This window comes from Manis pentadactyla, chromosome 3 (genome assembly GCF_030020395.1).
Source record: "Manis pentadactyla isolate mManPen7 chromosome 3, mManPen7.hap1, whole genome shotgun sequence".
NCBI lineage: Eukaryota > Metazoa > Chordata > Mammalia > Pholidota > Manidae > Manis > Manis pentadactyla.
Window position 1 is genome coordinate 41,695,225 of NC_080021.1, and position 21,823 is coordinate 41,717,047.

General features: G+C 35.2%; 1 protein-coding gene across 3 annotated transcripts in view; it reads left to right on the top strand.

The window, feature by feature from the left end:
• STK3 (serine/threonine kinase 3) overlaps positions 1–21,823 on the top strand; it is a 354,002-nt gene that overhangs the window by 274,080 nt on the left and 58,099 nt on the right. For all 3 annotated transcript variants that reach the window (XM_036875911.2, XM_036875929.2, XM_036875938.2), the window contains one exon: positions 5,614–5,789. In XM_036875911.2, coding sequence (XP_036731806.1) covers positions 5,614–5,789 — 176 coding nt within the window. The remainder of the gene's footprint in view (positions 1–5,613; positions 5,790–21,823) is intronic.

The following is a 21,823-nucleotide window of genomic DNA, read 5'->3' on the forward strand; positions in this document are numbered from 1 at the left end:
TTAAGGGATTCTCTCCTGACTATACCCCTGTGGTTTGATTACAAATCATTTTATAGAAAATTTGTAGAGCTTGTAATATTTCATTATTTACTCTCATAAAAAGGGCAGAGGTTTAGCATAATCAAGGTTAAATTCCTGGATCTATTTTGAAATAAAAGGTTGCCTTAGGAACCAATTTCAATTCTGAAGATAAAGAATGATGTCTTATAACATCATGATGAGACTCTGACAAATCAAGGGTTCTTAAAATATATTGCAAATGTTAATGGAATGTATGTGTCCTACCTGGTGTCAATAATGTAACCTTGTTGAATTAACCAATTTCTTTTTGTAATAGTAGAAGGTTTTAGGGAAGAAAGTTGAATTATCATAAACACATATTTCTATGTTATACTTACTGATCACTGCAATATTATATCTTCTTTTCTTTATTGTATTCATTTTAAACATAACAATAAAGTCTGTTCTTTAAATTCCCGGGAAATTTAAAGGCAGCTTTGGCTGTTATTTTGGTAAACTGCCCTAAGGAATTCCTTTTCCATGGGTTTTATATATGGGATATGAGAGTTCTAAGTTCTGTATGTTTACTACAAATATTGGTGTTTTACACTCTCCTTGTTTTGATGAAATGTCTCAGTATTTTTTCAGTGGGTACTATTTGGATCCCAGATGTCTTGTCACACTTATTTTCAAGTCTTCTAAAGCCTGAGCAGCTCTGATTAGAGGATGAGTTTTTAAATAAACAGTTGTATATTTTTCTACTAATACATGCATATTCTGAATATCAGATTTGTTTTGACTCTACTAGGACAGAGCATTCTAAAAATCGTAGTAGTAAAAACAATTTCTCAAATTTATTATTGCCACTACATAGTCCCAGTAATGAAATGCAGGCAGCCTCTACTAATTTCAGTGATGTTGAAAAACCACATGCCACCTCATTAGTACCCTCATGGCCAAAGCTATTGAACATCTGATTGGACAGTCAAAAACACTGATGGTCATAGTTATCTTATTTATGAAATTATATGGGTAAAGGATTTGGGTACCTGCATTAGGGAACTTATAGTTTAGTCAAGAGATAAAGACAGAAACACATTTAAAAGACATAATTCATAGGGTGAAAATAAAAAATAAACATATTTTACTAATAATTAATCACTTGCATTGTGTTGAATGACTCACTTGATCAGAGATTAGGCCCAAACATCAAAACACCTGGGAGGAAATGAAAAAGACCTCTGTGTAGGTATTAAGAAATAAGACCATTTGCAACTAAGGGCCTTCACATGTATAGAGAAAATCTTGGTTAACTTAAAAACATGATCAATAGGGCCTTGAAGATATATTTGTACATCCATTTTCATAGTAGCATTATTCATTCAGACAAAAGATGGAAACAACCCAAGTGCCCACTGACAGATAAACGGATAAACAAAATATGATATATACATACAGCAGAATATTATTTAGCTTAAAAAGGAAGGGGATTCTGATATTGATATGTGCTATATAACATGGATGAACTTTGAGAACATTCAGCTAAGTGATGTAAGTCAGTCACAAAAAGACAAATACTGTAATGGTTCTTCTTATATGAGATACCTAGAATAGTCAAATTAATAGTGACAGAAAGTAGAATGCTGTGGCAGGTGGGGAGAGGAGAATGGGAGTTGGTTTATGGATGTAGAGCTTCAGTTCTGGAAGATAAAGAGTTCTGGAGACTGCACCACAATATGAATATGCTCAACAGTAGTGAACTGTACATTTAAAAATAGTTAAGATAGCAAATTTAATATTCTGTGTATTTTGCCACAGTTTTTTTAAAAACATGTAATACACGTGAAGTCAATAAAAACTTTGTTTTCATAGGGAAAATCATGTCATTTTAAAGCAATGAAATGAAATTTTAAAAATAAATATATACTGCCATTCTCAACCTCTCTTATATCCTTACCTAAGCAAACTTACCTAACCTCTAAATTCACCAAATAATACACATGAGAGATCTAAAAGCTGGAGAAAGGATAGGGAAATAGGGTGCTTACTTGACAGCTCCATCTCCCTCATCCCACCCTTTTTAAAAAAAATTTTTTATTAAGGTATTATTGATATACACTCTTATGAAGGTTTCACATGAAAAAACAATGTGGTTACTATATTTACCCATATTACCAAGTCCCCACCCATACCCCAGTGCAGTCACTGTCCATCAGTGTAGTAAGATTCCACAGATTCACTATTTGCCTTCTCTGTGCTGTACTGTTTTCCCCATGATCCCCTATACCAGGTGTACTAAACATAATACCCATCAATTCCCTTCTCACTCCCTCCCACATCCCTCCCCTTTGGTAACCACTAGTTCCTTCTTGGAGTCTGTGAGTTTGCTGCTATTTTTTTCCTTCAGTTTTGCTTTGTTGTTATACTCCACAAATGAGGGAAATCATTTGGCATTTGTCTTTCTCCACCTGGCTTATTTCACCAAGCATAATGTCCTCCAGCTCCATCCATGTTGTTGCAAATGGTAGGGTTTGTTTCTTTCTTATGGGTGAATAGTATTCCAGTGTGTGTATGTACCACCTCTTCTTTATCCATTCATCTACTGATGGACACTTAGGTTGCTTCCATATCTTGGCTATTGTAAAATGTGCTGCAATAAACATATGGGTGCATATGTCTTTTTGAATCTGAGAAGTTGTATTCTTTGGGTAAATTCCAAGGAGTGGGATTCCCAGGTCAAATGGTATTTCTATTTTTAGTTTTTTGAGGCACCTCCTTATTGTTTTCCACAATGGTTGAACTAGCTTACATTGCCACCAGCAGTGTAGGAGGGTTCCCCTTTCTCCGCATCCTCGCCAGCATTTGTTGTTCTTAGTCTTTTCGATGCTGGCCATCCTTACTGGTATGAGGTGATATCTCACTGTGGTTTTAATTTGCATTTCCCTGATGATTAGTGATGTGGAGCATCTTTTCATATGTCTGTTGGCCATCTGAGTTTCTTCTTTGGAGAACTGTCTCTTCATATCCTCTGCCCTTTTTTAAATCAGGTTATTTGCTTTTTGGGTGTTGAGGCGTGTGAATTCTTTATGTATTTTGGATGTTAACCCCTTGTCAGATATGTCATTTACAAATATATTCTCCCATACTGTAGGATGCCTTTTTGTTCTGTTGATGGTGTCCTTTGCCGTACAGAAACTTCTTAGTTTGATGTAGTCCCTTGAGTTTATTTTTGCTTTTGTTTCCCTTGCTCGAGGAGAATGTGTTCAGGAAGAAGTTGCTCATGCTTTTATTCAGGAGATTTTTGCCTATGTTGTCTTCTAAGAGTATTATGGTTTCATGACTTAATTCAGGTGTTTGATCCATTTCGAGTTTACTTTTGTGTATGGGGTTAAACACGAATCCAGTTTCATTCTCTTGCATGTACCTGTCCAGTTTTGCCAACACCAGCTGCTGAAGAGGCTGTCATTTCCCCATTGTGTATCCATGGCTCCTTTATTGTATATTAATTGACCATATGGTTGGGTTTATATCAGGGCTCTCTAGTCTGTTCCATTGGTCTATAGGTCTGTTCTTGTGCCAGTACCAAATTGTCTTGATTACTGTGGCTTTGTAGTAGAGCTTGAAGTTGGGGAGCATAATCCCCTCTGCTTTATTCTTCTCAGTATTGCTTTGGCTATTCGGGGTCCTTTGTGGTTACATATGAATTTTAGAATGATTTTCTCTAGTTCATTGAAGAATGCTGTTGATATTTTGATAGGAATTGCATTGAGTCTGTAGATTGCTTTATGCAGGATGGCCATTTTGACAATATTAATTCTTCCTATCCAACACGGGATGTGTTTCCATTTATTGGTATCTTCTTTAATTTCTCTCATGAGTGTCTTGCAGTTTTCAGAGTATAGGTTTTTCACCCATTCTTCTCGTTTTAATTTAAAGAATTCCAGATTCCCTGTACTTAGAGTAAGCATCAATTCAGTTTCATCCCATATTCTTAAAGAATAAAAATAAAGATTTTAGAATTGTATTTTGTTGACCAAAATTACCTTATAGCTGTTCTGACCAACAGTGTTAGTTAATAGTCACAACAGTAACTATAGATTTAAATTGCATTAATGCTAGTGCAAATGCATGCTAGATTGGCCAGATCACTATTAGTAATATGTCTAATTTTAGAGGCTCAGGGAGATACTGAACATCTCCATAGGAAGTACACAAGGCAATCATGGGACTGAAAACCACTGCAGGAACTGGAGATGTCTCCCCTATAAAACAGACAATGAGGCCAGGAGCTGGTATCTCTGTCTTCAGATATTTGAGGAACTAGTATATGAAAGGGGAATTTATTTAGAACATGTGTATTATTACAGACTATTACAGAAAGACAGACTTTAAGGTCACATTTAAAAAATACTTTTTGTAACTTAGAGTTGCCCAATAGGCTTCCTTGTGGGGAGATGTACTTCCCACTGCAGGAAATTTCTAAGAAGAAGGTAGGTAACTTACTGACTAGAGAACTGTATCAAAAATTTCTTGGTGGTCTCTGGGAACTTTTTTTTTTTTTTTGTAATTCTAGGACTTTAAGGAATCCAGTTGGAAAACCATAGAGCAAGACCATACCAGCCAGATTTTAAAAATCTAGTTATTCTTAATGTTTTTAGTCCACTTTCATAATTCAATTTAGAAAATGAAGAGCCACTGAACAATTCTAAGCAGAATAATGACATGGTTTGATTTACATTTAGAAAGGTCACTACATTGTCAGTGTGAGTCAAAATCAAAACTGGGATGAAGCAAGAAGATCAGTTTGGAGGGTGCTACAATGGCCTAGGTAAGAAATGATTAGAAGCTAAACTAAAATAGTAGTGATGGTAGACAGAGGGAAAGGGTTGATTTAAACAATTCTGTTGATAAGTAAAACAAAAAAGACCTAATGATCAGTTTGGTATCATGGCAAGAGAAGAGCCTGGTTTAATTATCAACTTTATCACTTTGGGGGATTAAGTAAAAATACCCATGGTGATTTTCGCAGAGATGGAGTAGTCCAATAGTAAGCAGTGGGAAAGTCGGATATAAGCTGAGGAGAAAGTTCTGGGCTGGAAAAATAGAGTTGGGAGTCACAAATATAAATAAGGTAGGCAAAACCATGGGAGTCTAGGAGGCAGCAGAATCAGCTAGAAAGACTATAAGGAAGCAAAGAGGTGCAAGAGGAACTTGGATAAGTCCTTGTAACTTCTCACAGCTGACAGTGCTGCACGATGACATTAACAATGCAGGCTAAAATGTTTAAAAAAAAAACAAACTTAGATTTAAAAAATTACATCTGAAATTATTTTTAATAAAATTGTGATAAGATTCCGCTAAAATCCTGAAATGTTTCTACAATCTAGGAATATTATGACTTTCTGCCTAATCAGCTGAATTTTTATTTGGCCTGGATAGTTTTGTTCTTTTCTTCTTATTTTTGCTTTGCTCCTCATTAAATTAACAGTGCTGACTTTGAATCTGACCAGTGTGAATGTATTGTACTGCTCAGTAAAAATTGTATTTCAATAAAAATTACACTTCTTTAAATATAAGAACTTACACCCTCCCTGTGATCTTTGTTTACCTAAGGAAATGCAACTTCACCACAAGTACAAAGACCATCATTCATGGACTACTTTGATAAACAGGACTTCAAGAATAAGAGTCATGAAAACTGCAGTCAGAACATGCATGAACCATTCCCTATGTCCAAAAATGTTTTTCCTGATAACTGGAAAGTTCCTCAAGATGGAGACTTTGACTTTGTAAGTACATTTTAATTATCCCATTTATGTTTTATCCTTTATCATCACATTGAAAAGCATAGGTCATGTATGTATATAAAATTATAGATTGTATGTTAATATTCAGTAGATAGCCATGTATGCGGGTAGGGGAATGGTGAAATTGTAGTTTGCTTATAGAAATATACTTGCAGAGAAATGTAAATAATTGCTTATAGTTAAATAAATAATAGCCCAAGTTTAAAAAAGTATTTAGAACTCTTTAAAACTAAAATGATAACAGTTTCAAAAGATTTTTTTAATAAGCAACTATGATATACTTCTGACAGTGTATTCAGTTTCCAAAACAAATGATGCAAAGGTATTTATGACATAGACTGAGAAGTTTGACTCCACTTTGAAAGTTAACTGAATTAGTTTCTACTTAAGTGTTGATTTCACTTGGTTTATCAAAAATGATAGTCCTATTTTTCTACATTAAATTGTGTATTACAGTCCCTTCTGTTAAATTTTATCTTTATTTCCTCTGCTCTGCTCCTTATTACTTATTTCTTCTAACGACAACTGTTCTTCTAAAGCAACTGTTTCCACTTCTTAAGAGAGAGTAAATTCTCAAAGTTAGTTCTTTAATGGAGAAGAAATTTGGTGGAGTCATGTAGGGAAAATAGAAGTTCCTATGACCAGAATCCTCACCTGACCCTAAATTGCTTGATGATGTAACTGGCCAGCTACTAGGCTACTGCTTCCACACCCATAGACGATAAGCTATTACTGACTGAGTCACTATATAAAGAGCTCTTTCCAGTACTCTGGAGCGAGGCAGAGACGAAGGAGGATCACAGAACTACACACTGTTGCATGTAGATGTAATTCTTTTTTTTTTTGAGAGGGCATCTCTCATATTTATTGATCAAATGGTTGTTAACAACAATAAAATTCTGTATAGGGGACTCAATGCACAATTATTAATCAACCCCAAGCCTAATTCTCAACAGTCTCCAATCTTCTGAAGCATAACGAACAAGTTCTTGTATAGTGAATAAGTTCTTACATAGTGAACAGTGCAAGGGCAGTCATATCACAGAAACTTTCAGTTTTGATCACGCATCATGAACTATAAACAATCAAGTCAGATATTATTTGTTTGATTTTTATATTGATTTATATGTGAATCCCACATTTCTCCCTTTTTATTATTATTATTTTTTTAAATAAAATGCTGAAGTGGTAGGTAGATGCAAGATAAAGGTAGAAAACATAATTTAGTGCTGTAAGAGGGCAAATGTAGATGATCAGGTCTGTGCCTATAGACTAAGTATTAATCCAAGCTAGACAAGGGCAACAAAACATCCACGGATGCAGAAGATTTCTCTCAAAACAGGGAGGGTGAGGTTCTAAGCCTCACCTCTGTTGATCCCCAATTTCTCACCTGATGGCCCCCCTGCGACTGTGCCTGTCTTAGGTTGTTCCTCCCTTGAGGAATCTTACCCGTCTCTAGCTAACCAGTCATCTTCTGGGGCCATACAGGGAAATGTAAAGTTGGTAAGTGAGAGAGAAGCAATATTCTTTGAAAAGGTTAGCTTTTTACTTCTTTGCATATTTATGCCCTGTGGCCTCTATGCCCAGCATTTGTCTTGAGGTATCTTTACCACTTGGATGAATTATGATACTTGGTAATTTTCGATATGAGGCACGAATTCTACTAAATGCTTGTAATTAGGAAGGAAGAAGAAAAGCTATAGAAGTAGCAGACGGAAGAAAACATCAGAAGATTGATTATTTCTTTGACATATCTTCTTGTAGAGTAACATAATGTAGATGTAATTCTAGTGCTTGAACTATCAGCCTGAAGAACAAAGCTGAGTAATAAACCCTTTTACCCCAAGAATGTTCCCTTGTCATTCCTCAATCTCACTGAATCCATAGTGAACTTGCCTGGGGCTGAAACCCATTGGCAACCAAGTAAATTTTTGCGTTAGCATATTTTAAGTATTATGTTACCTTTGAATATTATTCTCTAATTTTTTTCCACATAAAATAACTACAATCCTTTGTAGCTATATTTATTGGTACATTTTTTGGTAAGTACATAAAAGTTTAGATATGTGTATATCTTTAAAACTTTTAAGTAATATTAATCATTTTGCATAGTCATCATGCTTCTAAATCTTTGGGATTATAAATATTTTTAATGTTAAGTACTTTTATCCTAAATATTGTGATTGTTTCAGTTTTTTAATAGTCAGATAATAAAGTTTCAAAGTCTATCACCAATAAATTTAGTACGAATTGCTAACAAATATTAGCAGTGGCACAGGTTAGCCTGAAAATATTAATTGTAATATCTACTTACTGTTTTTTCAATTTTGAAGTTAGAAATTAGAAAATAAAGTCTTTCTATAGTTGTTGGTAAGAGTTCATTTTCAGCTATTTTTGTAAGTTTTGTAAATTATTTAGAATGCTGACATTCAAGCTTTAAATCATTCATGAACATGATGAATTATGTAGTTTTTAGCATCAAAGAACTCTGTCTTATCTCAGTTGGGATTAATCTTAATAGCCTCTGACAAACAGTTTGAAATGTGCTACAAAGTAATGAATAAATTGTCATAGTTAAAAAATAGCAAGTAAAATTATCTAATTCTGTCCAGCTAGTCTTTGCTACCACCCCCAAAAGTTATTGGATTAAAGTAACAGCTGTTTTATTTGCTCACAATTTTGTGGGTAGGCAGTTTGACTATGTTCAGCCAAGTGGTTCTTCTGCTGATCTCACCTGTGGTCTCTCAAGTGGCGAGTATCATTTGGCAGCTTGACTGGAGCTGAATCATCTCTTTAAAATTATTTCACTTGTGTCTGGCAGTTGTGATGACAGTTGCCTAGGTCATATGACCCTATCTGGCAAGCTTGGGGTTTTTATTTGGCAGTAGCAGTCTGCCATCAGGTGATGGCAGAAGTTGTAAGGTCTCTTGAGACCTTAGCCTAGAATCTTCACAGTGCCCATTTACAATAGCATCAAAAAGAATGAACGCTTAGGAATAAGCTTAACCATTGAGGTGAAAAACTTGTACATTGAAAATTACAAAGCACTGCTGAAAGAAATCAAAGACATCTCCAGTACATAGAAAAAATGGAAAAACATGGAAAGACATCTAATGTTTATAGATTGGAAGACAATATTGTTAAGATGTCAGTATTGTACAAAACAATCTACAGATTCAGTGTAATCTCTATCAAAATCCCAATGACATTTTTTGTAGAAATAGAAAAATCCATTCTAAAATTCATATGGAATTTCAAGGGACTCAAACAGTCAAAACAGTCCTGATGAAGAGGAAGTTGGAAGTCTCATACTTACTGATTTCAACTTAAACTTCACAGCTACAGTAATCAAGGCAGACAGATATAGAGAGCAGTGGAGTAAAAGCCCAGAAATAAACCATAGACTTTTTTCAAGGGTACCAAGACCATTCAATGGGAAAAGGACAGTTGCGTCAAGAAATACTTCTAGGAAAACTGGATATCCACATGCAAAAGAATGCAGTTGGGCCCTTACCTTTCACCATATACACAAAGTAACTTTACACATACCAGAACTGTCAAACTTACAGGAAAAAAATAGGGGAAAAGCTTCATGATATTGGAGCTTCATTGGCAATGATTTCTTGGGTATGACATCAAAACCACAGGCAACAAAAGAAAAATTAGATAAATTAGACTATATCAAAATTAAAGCTGTGCATCAACAGAGTGAAAAGGCAACCCACGGAATGAGAAAAAACATTTGTAAATCATATATCTGATAAGGGTTAGCATCCAGGACATATATAAATCTCCTACAGCTCAACAGCAAAAAAAACAAACAACCCAATTTTAAAAATGGGCAAAGGAATCAAATAGATATTTTTCCAAAGGAGATATACAAATGGCCAATAAATAAATGAAAAGATGTTCAGTATTACTAATCATTAGGAAAATGCAAATCAAAACCACTTTATACCCATTAAGATGGCTATTATATAACAGAGAAAGAGAGAAAAAAATGTTGGTGAGGGTGTGGAGGGGTTGGAACCCTTCATTGTGCACTGCAGGTGGGAATGTAAAAAGTACAGCTGGTGTGGAAAACAGTAGGGAGTCCTCAAAAAAATCAAACATAGAATTACCATGTAATCCAGCAGTCCCACTTTTAGACATATACCCAAAAGAAGTGAAAGCAGGACTTGAACAGATATTTATACATCCATGTTCATAACAACATTATTCACAATAGTAAAGGAGTCGGGGAACCCAAGTATCCATCAGTGGGTGAATAGATAACCAAAATGTGACATATGCATACAATGGAATATCATTCAGCTTAAAAAAGGAAGAGAATTCTGACACATGCCATAGCATTGATGAACTTTGAAGGTAGTATGCTAAGTGAAATAGCCAGTCACCAAAGGAGAAACACTGTGATTCCATTTATATTAGGCACCTGAAGTAGTCAAATCCATGGAGGCAGAAAGTAGTAGATATGATAGTTGCAAAGGGCTAAGAGAAAAGGGGAAATGGTGAATTACTGTTTACTAGATACAGAGTTTCAGTTTTGAAGGTTGAAAAAAGTTCTGGGGATGGATGATGGTGATGGTTGCACAACAGTGTGAATGTACCTAATGTCACTGAATTGTACACTTAAAAATAGTTAAAATGGTGAATTTTAAGTTATGAATATTTTACCACAATATAATAAATAACTAAGCGGGGAGAAGGAAATCACATAGTGTTACTTCTACCATATTAAGTCAAACTCTGTGTCACAAAGCCAGTCCAGATTCATGGGATAAGGAAATAGATTTCATCTCGTGAGGGGAAGCACAGCCAAGCCTTATCACAGAGGACCCTGTGGAGTGATAGGATTTGTTTCCATCATCTTTGCAGACAATCTACTAGAAAGTGTCATAATTAAAATTCAACAGAAAATTAGAATATTGAATTTAGAAATTTGGAGGTCATTAGTGATTTTGATAAGAGCCACTTGAGTACCCTACTTTTAAAATTTCACACACACACACCCCTTTTGAAATGCAGCCTTCCACTGTCCCTTTTTGGCTCATTCTAGTTTTGTGACTCAGAGCATCAGATTTTCCAGGGGCCAATTCCTATAAGTAAACTTTTGATAACATTTTTAGCCTATTGTAGATTTTGGAGTCCTATCTGGAAATTCCAAAATTTGTTAGAAAGCATTAAACTAATTTAACATATTTCCTACTTTCTTCTTTGGATTGTACTAGGCACCATGGGTTAAAAAAAAATTGTAAATGTATATATTTACTGATCAAGTTAAGAAAACAAGGTGTAAATTAATTGTGTTATAATCCAAAGCAGTAACTCAGACGCCGTGTTGTTTTGCATAAGAGGAGGACTCAGTAAGGCTGGATAGTCATGAAATTATATTGTGGAGGGGGACTGTCTAAGCATTGGAAGATGGATAGGAGAAAGAAGGAAGGCAGGTGCTTCAAAGAATGATGCACATAATAAACAGTTTCAAGGCAGGAAACCACAAAGTGTATTGGGGTGAAAATGAAGTAGAAACCTTCCAATTCATTTGGAACAATACAGAGAGAAAAATGAAAAGGAGGTTCAGGTCAGATGGTGGAAGCCTTGAAGGTAAGATTGCAACGTCTGAATTTTTATTGCCTAGGCAGTAGAAAGTCACTGAAGGGTTTTAAGTTGGAAAATGGCATGATGAAAAGTGTTTTAAGAATATTAGTCTTCATGGTAGTATGCAGGATTTATTGATAGGAAAAAACTAGAGGTAGGGGAAATCAGTTATGTGAAACAGGCTTGGGATAATACAGTAATACAATAGGAAAGAAAAGAAACCAAATAGAAGTGGGAGGCAGTAGAAAAGGTTAATAAAGAGAAATAGCTGACTTACTAGATTAGAGGGTACTATTTTAGTTAAGGCGAGGAACTAAATAGAAGACCAAAGCAAAACAAAAGAAAATGTCTTCACGGTAGGAAAGAGGTTTAAGAGATCATATGACTGGATCCCATTTTTGCAAAATTATTACTTTTCCGACTTATAAAGAGCAGGTAGCCTGAAGAAGGGTGTGCGGAAAGAATGGAGTGTATAGAGCAGTTTTCTATTCTCCAGTGTTTACTACATCTGTCAACTGGAACTGCTCAGCCCTCTCATCACTTTGAGGAAAGTGGAAAATGTTTCTAATAGCTCCTAAGGGGAATGTAAATGGGAGTAAATAAGAGCTGAATAAGGGAAGGATTGCCAGGAGATGAATAAAGAATCACTAAGAGTAGTATTGAGTGTGGTAAAAGATGAAAGAAAATGTGTAAGAGGGACTTAAGGAGTGTAGGAAACAGGAAGCATAGGTGAGGCAAAGAGTACAAAGTTTGATGGAATACTTTGCTTACCAAGTGAGGAAGTGGACTAAAAGCAAAGACAGATTTCCACTTAAGACACCAGATGGTAATGATAAGAGAAATCTGGTCTTATTCATTCCATCATACATTAGATATAGAATTTTTAAAAATGTAACTCATCAAAGTATGAAGTGTGCTAAGGTTTATGTGTTTATCTTCCCTCTTTATGATGTCTCCAAGTATGTCTTCCAAAAGAACTGGATTTTATGTGATCCCTATGTCTGTTGAACACAAGTTGCTTAAAACAGCCCAGATTTTTTTTTACCATATTTCCAGGACAGAGAAGCTTTTGCACTGAGGAAAATAGTTTACAAGAAAGAAAAATTAAAGAGAACACTTCATTGTTTTTTGTTGTATTTAGAGCAAATTCACAAAAGACAAAACAGAGAGGCACCTGCTAGACAAATGTGCAAAGTAGGAAGCATTCTTTATCTTAAAGCCTGAATGCAACAAATTTGCATATTTTCTTTGAGCATTTGTCTTGGATTTGCTGTGAACTGTTGTTTCATGTTATGTTCCTGGATGTAATGAAGTGATCACAGTATCAATTTATGATTTCACCAATTTGAGGGTAGTATAAAGATAAGGGAAAATATGTTTAACTCTACTAAAAAAGTTCTGTTTAGGGTGTGCCTATGATGATTTCTAAAACAAATGTAAAAGACAAATCTGTTTATTATAGCACTAGTCTAATGTTTCAGTTTTTCTTAGAATTATTTCCAAACAGCCTTAGCATCCAGATTGTTTAGTGTGAAGTAGAGAGCATGTAGATCATGCTTTGCAGGAATAACAGTATCGTATTTAAGTAGATATATTTTTGGTAATGTAATTATTTTGGAATAAGAAAAAAAAATTACAAGCCATCTGTTAACCCACTATATTGGTTCCAAATTTGAAAAGAAGAAAAAAATTAGATCAGCAATTATTACTAGTATAAGAGGAATTAGGTAAACCAATTTTTGTTTTTGACTCAAACTGAGTTGTTAGTTAACCGTTCTTGATTACAGTGATTCTTAAATATTTATTCAATTTGTGTTGTTCTTTTGAGCTAAGGGACACAAGAGTTATCAGGGCAGCACTGGAGAAAAAGCCTCAGTAAGTGTGTCAGAGGAAAAAAAAAAAGTCCTCTTCTCTAAGTGTAAATTTGCCTTGAACTTTCCTAAGTTTTTAAAATCTTACCTCTGATTCCTGGATTGGCAAGTCAGTATGGTTATTGAGAAACAAAGAAAAAGCTTCGCTCCTGCGAAACCCAGGAAGCAATAAACCCAGAAAAAGCTCCAGCCCTACTGCTGGAGGCCCCATAGGCATTTTAGAAATCATCCCATGTTCTGGAAAAATGTTTCTTTCTCAGGAGCTTTTCACCCCTCCTAGAGCAGCCAACAGTTACAAAGGGTAATTGAGTGGGGACAGCTGTGGAGTATGAGAGCCCACAAAAACACTTGCAGCAACGCCAGCCTTCGGAAAGCCCTCGGCAGCACAAGCCCTGTAGAAAGCCTTGGGGTGAAAACTTGAGCCAGCAGCATCTACCAGTTTTTACCCATGAAGCAGTGTGCTGTCATCTGCTTTATCTACTTAAATACAGTGTTTTGGCTTCCTAAAGAGATGTTGGCTGCAAGCTTCCCTTGTAGTGTACTCCTTAGTCAAAGAAGTTCTTGTTCTCTTCAGTCCCTAGTTGTGTGGACTGAGAAAACCACTTAGTTGAGTGAACTAATCAAGCAGATTGTCGTCGATTAGTTTTGCATTAATTAAACGATTATTGTCAAGTATTTCCAGATGCTTGCAAGAGTATTGATGAAGTATAAAAAGATCACTTATAGATATTTCAGATTTATTTCTTCTAGGGTAAAGAAGAAATAAACACAAAATCTCAAAAACCTTGTAGTGGATAGCCCTGGGTGTAAGAGTTTATGGTTACAGGTGTACATGTGGCATGGACTTGAGTGTATGTATGTGGCACATTGTGCTTTCACTGCTCACTCTTTCCTTGTAGAGCCAACAGGAAATTAAAATTAATGAGAAGCCTGCACTTTGAAATACGTACAGAATTCTTGACTATTTCAGTCCTTTGCCAACTCACGAAATCTGTGCTGGCAATTGTATCCAACAGATGGTGTGGCGTGTGCACAGTTGTATCATGTGATTGTCTAGGTCCATTAGAATTTTTATGAGATTTTGACCATCAGTCTACCGGGGCATTTAAGATAGTCATAACCTTTGTTTCCAAAGGAGAGTGGCCTTCTTCAAAGATAAGTGTTTATATACAAGTAGGAAAAAAATGTTAATAGTTAATTAGTCACTGGGCAACTAAACAGAATGTAATTGATTCTGTGGTCGTTAAACACAACAGAAACTTGAGTGTCTCTGAGCTGCTACAGGTTTTTTTTTCCTCAATATAATTCAGTCCATTTGGCCACCTGAGTTGAATGCGCGTTTTGCTTGCTTATTCCTAAATATGCTGTTTAATATAATTACAGAATTTTTTTTTTGGTGGTTGTATGTAGGCAAGGTCTATTGAAACATTAGGCTAATTCTGCTTCTTTAGGTAATTAATACCTTAAGTTAAAACTCACTATATCATCATTTCCTTTACAAATTAAAGTGGGCAGGCCTGTACTTACTGAATTAATTAAGATAGAAAGCACAGGTGCAGTCTGTGGTTTCTTGTCACCATGTTGGAATTTATTAAGATGTTTAAAGCACATGGCAAAAAGAAAAATAGCTTACCAAAAAGAGTTCTAAAAAGCATAAAGTTTCCTCATAATTTGTTCTTTTAAAAATGTCATTTATTTAGAAGATTGTGTTGAAAAATTGGCTACTCTACATTTTAAAACAAAGATATTGTAGTCCAAGCATATGTTATGGCTAAGGTTGATGTCTGAAGAAGTTATTTTGACTCTGTGGGCTTTTTGTTCATAACCTCATTTTGAATGTTTAGTCAATAAGCAATGGGGACAGTTGGGGTGGTTACATCAAAAAGACATGTTAAGAACTAAGAGTGGAATTCAGGATCAAAAAGTGAACAATATAATTTATCACTTTTTAATTTAAGACTGATTCCCTTTAGTGTTTACTTCTTAAACCACTAATTTCAAAAAAGTTGTTAGGTTTGATTGAGGTTAATACATCAGGTTTTGGTGATAAGGAAATGTTTTTACTTTAATTGTCATAAATGAAATTTCTTTAAATCTGATATTATTTTTATACTTCATACTTAATTCAGGTTTTCAGAATATACGTAGTAGCTTAGTGTCAGAACCCTTTTTATAACTAACTTCCATCATACTTTCCGACATATATCTTTCACAGTTAGAAGTACATAGTTCTTTTTGAGCCTGTTAGGTTTGTTGGCTCAAACTAATCCTGACACCCTTCTCTCCTGTCCTGACATTAGCTTGGCAACCTTTTTCCATATTACCTCTCACTCATGAACACAGAAAACTTTCATTAGAGTAGATTCATTATGTTAGGAAAAGTAAATAACAGCTTTTTAAAAATCCAAAACCTAGTTGTCTTGATTCAAAACCAAACTAGTTTTGCTTTATAATTTCACCCATCCATAGCAGAAACATCTTCTTCCCAGAAATATAGACAGATCTTAAGAGGATTAGTGAAAGAGAGTATCAAACTACCATACAGGAGCAGATAAAATAATTTGGGAGGACAGATACCTTTTTTATTGTTGTTGAGTTTCTGAGCCTGCAAGTTCACTGTGACAAAGTTCTGTTTAAACAGTAAACAGTTCATGCAGAAACATCCATGTGTATTACAATGTACAGGACAAATTTTTTTGAGCTTCCATCATTCAGGAAAAATTTTCAAAGAGAAAAATTTGAAACTCTTAAAGCAAGCTTTGTTGGAATTACCCATCATGTATCAGACGAACTTACTCTTTAAAGAAAAGAATATTTGAAACATTATGGCCAGCCTGAACAGTACTTTGACATAAGTCCTAGGTCCTTTTGTATTATAAGAGATCAACTATATCCATATAATTAATGTCTTTTAAATAAAATTCACTTTAAAACAGAATAGTCTGACTCTTAGTCTCTCATTTGGTTCTGATGTAGTAGGGAAATTAGACTTCTCAGGGTGCTAAAACCTGTAGATATTCTTTGGGATGTGCTGACACTTCAGTTTCTTCTTTGGGATAAAGATGTAGGCTCTTACTAAGTATCCTTTTGAAGAATAAGGACTTTCTGAATTAAAGTATAGTTGTTGTACGATATTATATTGGCTTCAAGTATACAACATAGTGATTCAACAGTTATATACATTATTAAATTCTCACCCCAACTAGCGTAATCACTATCTGCTGATAATTAATTCATATGAAGATATATTTTCATGGTTCTTAACAAAGAAACTTTTTTCCTTCATAAATTAAGTAATAGTGTTTGTTTAATTTAATATGCAGTATATCAGTATAATTAAATCTTTTAATTGCTAAGGTGTCTTACAAAAAGCTCAGAGTATTAAAATTGTAATTTCACAGGCCTTCAATTTAGCTTTTAACTCTCTATCTTAATGTAAGACTGCAGTAAAGCTACATAATAATCAAGGCTACAAATATGTAAATATATAAAAAGCTAATAACCAGCCATACACTCTTACTAAGTCATCAAGTGAAATGAGTAGTCAGTGGTAAATTGTTGTTGCTAATGCAAGAGAGATCTAAAACATGAAGTCATTTTAGTGATTGTATTCTTTGGTGAAAAGAAATTTACTGTCTTTAAACTCATTAGAACATTAGTGATGGTACAAAATTCCTCAAGTTGACTTACTTTTGATTTTAAGCATTTAATCATTCTCATCCTGTGAACATTCAAAGACTCCCTTAGCTTATCAATAAATGGTACAGTAGAAACAAACGCTGGCAAGTTCCCCCCTTGGCAGAAATCAGTGAATTACAGCTAATGTCTGTAAACAAATTCTACTTTATTTTATTAAACAATTATAGGTATAGTCTTCCAGAAAAATATTCTCTAAATAACTGAATTAAGGAAATTATTAAAATCTTATGCAACCCTTAGCAGTCTGGTAGTAATCATTTAACAACAGCTCTTTAGACATGCTAGAAATTAACTGTTTTTGTTATTTTCCAGAATTTAGTCAGCCTGTGAGCTCCTTTCTGTATTTTACATCAGTTGTCCTCACCCCTAAGAATTTCTTCTTTGTCTACGGTCATTTTTTTCTCTTGACTCCACTTAAAATTATCAAGCTTCCCTTCATTTGGGTACTGTGCCACATTGTGCTGGGACTCATATTTGGAAATTGCATTAAGTTTAAAACTTCAGCATCTGAAATTGTTTTCCTAACTAACTGGTTCTTTGCAAGTTCAAATTAGTATGTGCAGTTTTGTCTGCATATATAATTTTGCTGCTCAGAATTTTTCTCTCCTTTTGCTTCTGGATAATAAATCAAGTATTAGTAAAAAAAAAAAAAAAACAGCTAATACATATTGAGAACTTGCTATGTGCTGAGTACATTTCAGAGCACTTTCCTGACATTGACTCTTTGCAGAAGGTACTTTTGTGAGCCTGTTTCTTCTCACCTGAGAAAACTAAGGCACAGAGAGGTTAAGTTCAGTGGTCAAAGTCACATGGCTTCTAGGTGACAGAGCCAAAATTTGAACCAGGAAATATGACTTTAAACATTGCCCTGTACTGCATAACGAATACACTATTACTAAGCCTTTAGTGAAGATGTTAGCTTGAGTCATAAGATAAAGTCATTAATCAAGAAAAAGAGCAAAGAGGTAAACCCAAGCTTGTGTAGAAGCAAAACTGAAGACCATTAGAATAAAATGTGGGTTCAGACATGGAGTATGCTGAGGTGCAGGGTCCAGAATGAATTGGCTTTTCTGCACACTTCAGCTGGGCCAGAGTTCCTAAAGGAGGTAATGCCTACTGAACTGAGTAATACTGGATATGATGCAAGAGTGACCTAGGTTGTAAAGGCCTCAACAGCCAATCTGAAGCTTCCAGCATGTTTTTAGCCTTAATCCTGTGGGCAGCAGACAGCTAGTACAGAATTCTTATCTAAAAATAACTCTTTATCCAATTCATTTTTCAGTGTCAGGGTGAAGTGTAGACACGAATTGAAGAGACTGGAAACCCAGAAAGACTGGATTAAAGACTGTTGAGATTGTCCAAGTAGATTAAGAAAAAGATTGTAGAATTAGAGAATAGAACCTAGATTTAAGAAATCATCTAGATTAGATTAGATCAATTAGAATCATCTGGATAACAGTTGTGTATAGGGAATTGGGGTAAAGAAGAAGTTTTCTAATTTAGAGAATTAGATTGGTGATGTCATTGTTTGAGATACAGAAAGAAAAAGGGGGGAATACCAGGTTTTCGCAGTGTTGGGTGTGGAGGGAGAACTAATGAGTTCTGTTGTGGATATGTTAAGGTTATAATGTCTGAAGGACTTATAAATCCATTAGGTAGTTTTGCATACAGGATGAAACTATGGATTTAGAAATATTTGTCTGAAAAGAGTACATGAGATCACCCAGAGAAAGCTCTGGAGTAAGGAGAGATGGTTACCAAAAATGGACTTGTAGGGAATTTCAAATATAAGGTGGGCAGAGAAGGAGCAGTGAGCAGAAAAGACTGGCTTTATCCAGCTATGGATATAAATTGAAATGAGCTTAAGCAGGCAAGTAACAGCTATCACTTGACAATTTACCGTGGGCAACATTTTGCTTTTTTTAAAATTGGAGAGTATATCAACCTATACTTGAACTTAATAACTTCTACTAACAAGTTTTTTGTTGTTAGCTTTTTGAGGATTCATCCTGGCATCAGCAGGTATAAATAAGTATAGAAGCACTTTTTTTAAACAGCTTCAACTCATTGGATATAAACCTGAAATGGCTTTTTCTTCACACCTACCTTGTCTTTCTTTTTTTTTGAAATATTGTTGATAGACAGTCGTAGATTAGTTCAAGTATACAGCACAGTGGTTCACCAGTTACCCACATTACTAAATCCTCACCCCAACTAGGGCAGTTACTATCTCTCAACATAAGGATGTCACCATACCATTGGCTGTATTCTCCATGCTGTACTACCATCCCAGTGACCAACTTTATATTATGATTGAGAATTTTTCTTCACACCTACTTTGAACTATGTACTCTCTAATCTTCCTTTTTTCTTCCTTAACTATGCCTTTGAATAGATGCTACAACTTACTGGTCACTTTTGGTTAGTAGAAATCTGAGTGTTTGAAATTTTAATCTCAAATTTGATTTAAGTCTCACCTGATCATTCCCCATTCTGCATCTCAGGGCAGGCCACCTAAGTGGTTAAAGATAGTTGGCATCCTTTTTCCTCTCCTGGGTCTAGTACTTGGAGAAATGGCAGGGGTGGGATGTTAGAGGAGGGATGGAAGAGCACAGGTCATCATCTAAACCTGGTCTTCTGAAGATGATGTGGCCTACTCTGGCATAATTTGGTTTCTGACTGCTGCAGAATATCTCTGATGATTAGAGGATTTTCATACAATTTTCTTGGAGTGATAGTCTTATCCAGGCTGTCTTTATCACTGAGCCCTTCTTCAGAAATGGGCAGCTAATCTCCTTTCTGCTGCACCAGTTCAAACCCGTCTCGAGGTGAGGCACTGACCCACTTGACCAGCAGCCCATGCTTCTTCCTTTACTCTCTGTGTTCCCTCACATGGAGCAATGGGAAGCTGTGATACTCTATTTCTAGGGCCTCAGGGAATGAGTGGGTAGGTAAGAGGTGGAAGAGCTCTTTACACTCTCCCTTCCCAGGTATATTATTTCTATGGCCGTATTAGGCTTGCTGGTGCAGGCTGCTCCACCAAGCATCTTCAGAAATCTCTAGCCAAGAAGTAGAGAAATTTTTAGATCAAAATGTTTCTCCCGCCTCCCATACACTTCCAGGGACATATATCAAGTTATTTAAGAACACTTACACCAGGTTTAATTCTATTCCAGTGGCAGACCAGGGCAAGTCTGATGTTTCCTTGTATAGTAATCAGTCTCGCTGGGAAGTGAGATGCCAGCCTCCCCTTCTTGCAGGGAGCCACAGTGTCCATGATGTAAGATCTTGGTGCTTCCCAGCTTGACTTGAGTGAGGAAGCTCTCTAACCATCACTGCACCCCAGTGTTCCTCATTACCCCTTACCCTGATTTATCTTGTCATGTAGGCTAGAGTCATACTTGGGAGTGGTGGGGCTCATTCTGCAACATCTTAGAAAACTGAGGGCAGTGGTTTGGCTGCATTTGGTCAGGGGTGCCTGTGCATCACTTTTGTCTCTGCTACAATTTATCTTCAATTCAAGGACAGCCAAAAAATTCCCACTCAACATTCTTTGATGAGAATAAACATTACTGTCTTGATAATACATTTTAGAGCATTTCATGTTTCTGTCTCTGTAGAAATATTTTGTGTGTTCCTTCATTCACTGTATCCAGTGAACAATTTTTGTGTCCTTGCTACATGCCCAGCACTATGCACTAGTAATTTAAACAAGTTGCTGCCCTGGAGAAGCCCCCAAACCACTGATGGGGATAAAAATATAAACACTTAACTATTTCACCAGTAGATCAATTGACCAGATCCACTGATCTAGAAACTGTGATAGAATAAAAAGTGAAAAATATGAAAATTTAATAATTGAAGTTATTTTTGACTTAACAGCAATGTTTGGTCAACATCCAGAATTCATACTATGTACATACAGAGTATCTGGGGGCCTTGGGTACATGTGATCACCTGACCAGACTAATAATTCTTATAGATCATTTACTTAAAGATTTAGTTTTAAGTCTCTCCAAGAAGAACTTAGATAATAGGATAATGTCTACTTTTGCCAACTTTTTGCTAAGAAATTTTTAGCTTCACGCTAATAAAGTATTAAGTTGGTACTACACACATATAGCACATATTTATGTATTTATTTAGTTCTGGTTCCTGCTATCTAGAATTCTCCAATAAGACTTCTACAGTTTTACTCATCTTGTATCTCCAAGGTAATATTTTTTCATTTGTTTGCTCTAAAAATTGAGTCTGAGAGTATAACTGAAAATAAACAATTCATGTGAAGGAGCTTAGAAAGAAAGATAGGTTTATTACTCTGAAAGGTAAGGAAAGAGGAAAAGTCATAGCCATTTGAAAATCTAAAGGCTCTTTTTAAATGTGATACATATCGGCTTTTTTCATCCCAGTTTCTGTTTCATAACTGATATATTAAAAACAGTATCATGTGTATCAGTTTAACTCTTGGTAGCAATTTAATGCATATTCTGTAAGTTAAATGAATATTCCTCTAAAATCACATTTATTTTATAATTTTGGGAAAACCTGTTTTCTATTAATACTTAAATATTGAATAATAAAACCAGCTTCTAATGGCAGGGGAAGTACTTCTAAAACATGAGTTTCTCAGGTTTTATGCTCTATGTTCAGGTAGATAATACATTTCTAGGGGAAAGTGGATTGTAATTTTGCACCCATATATTTCTTTGAATCATTTTTAGAAAGCTCTTACTTAAATTCATGATAAATTCTAAAAAGAAATGGTAACAATATCAGAGAAAGCATTAAAGACACCAGTTCATACTTTTATTTTATTTCATATTAATGTGGTTAACAATATATTTG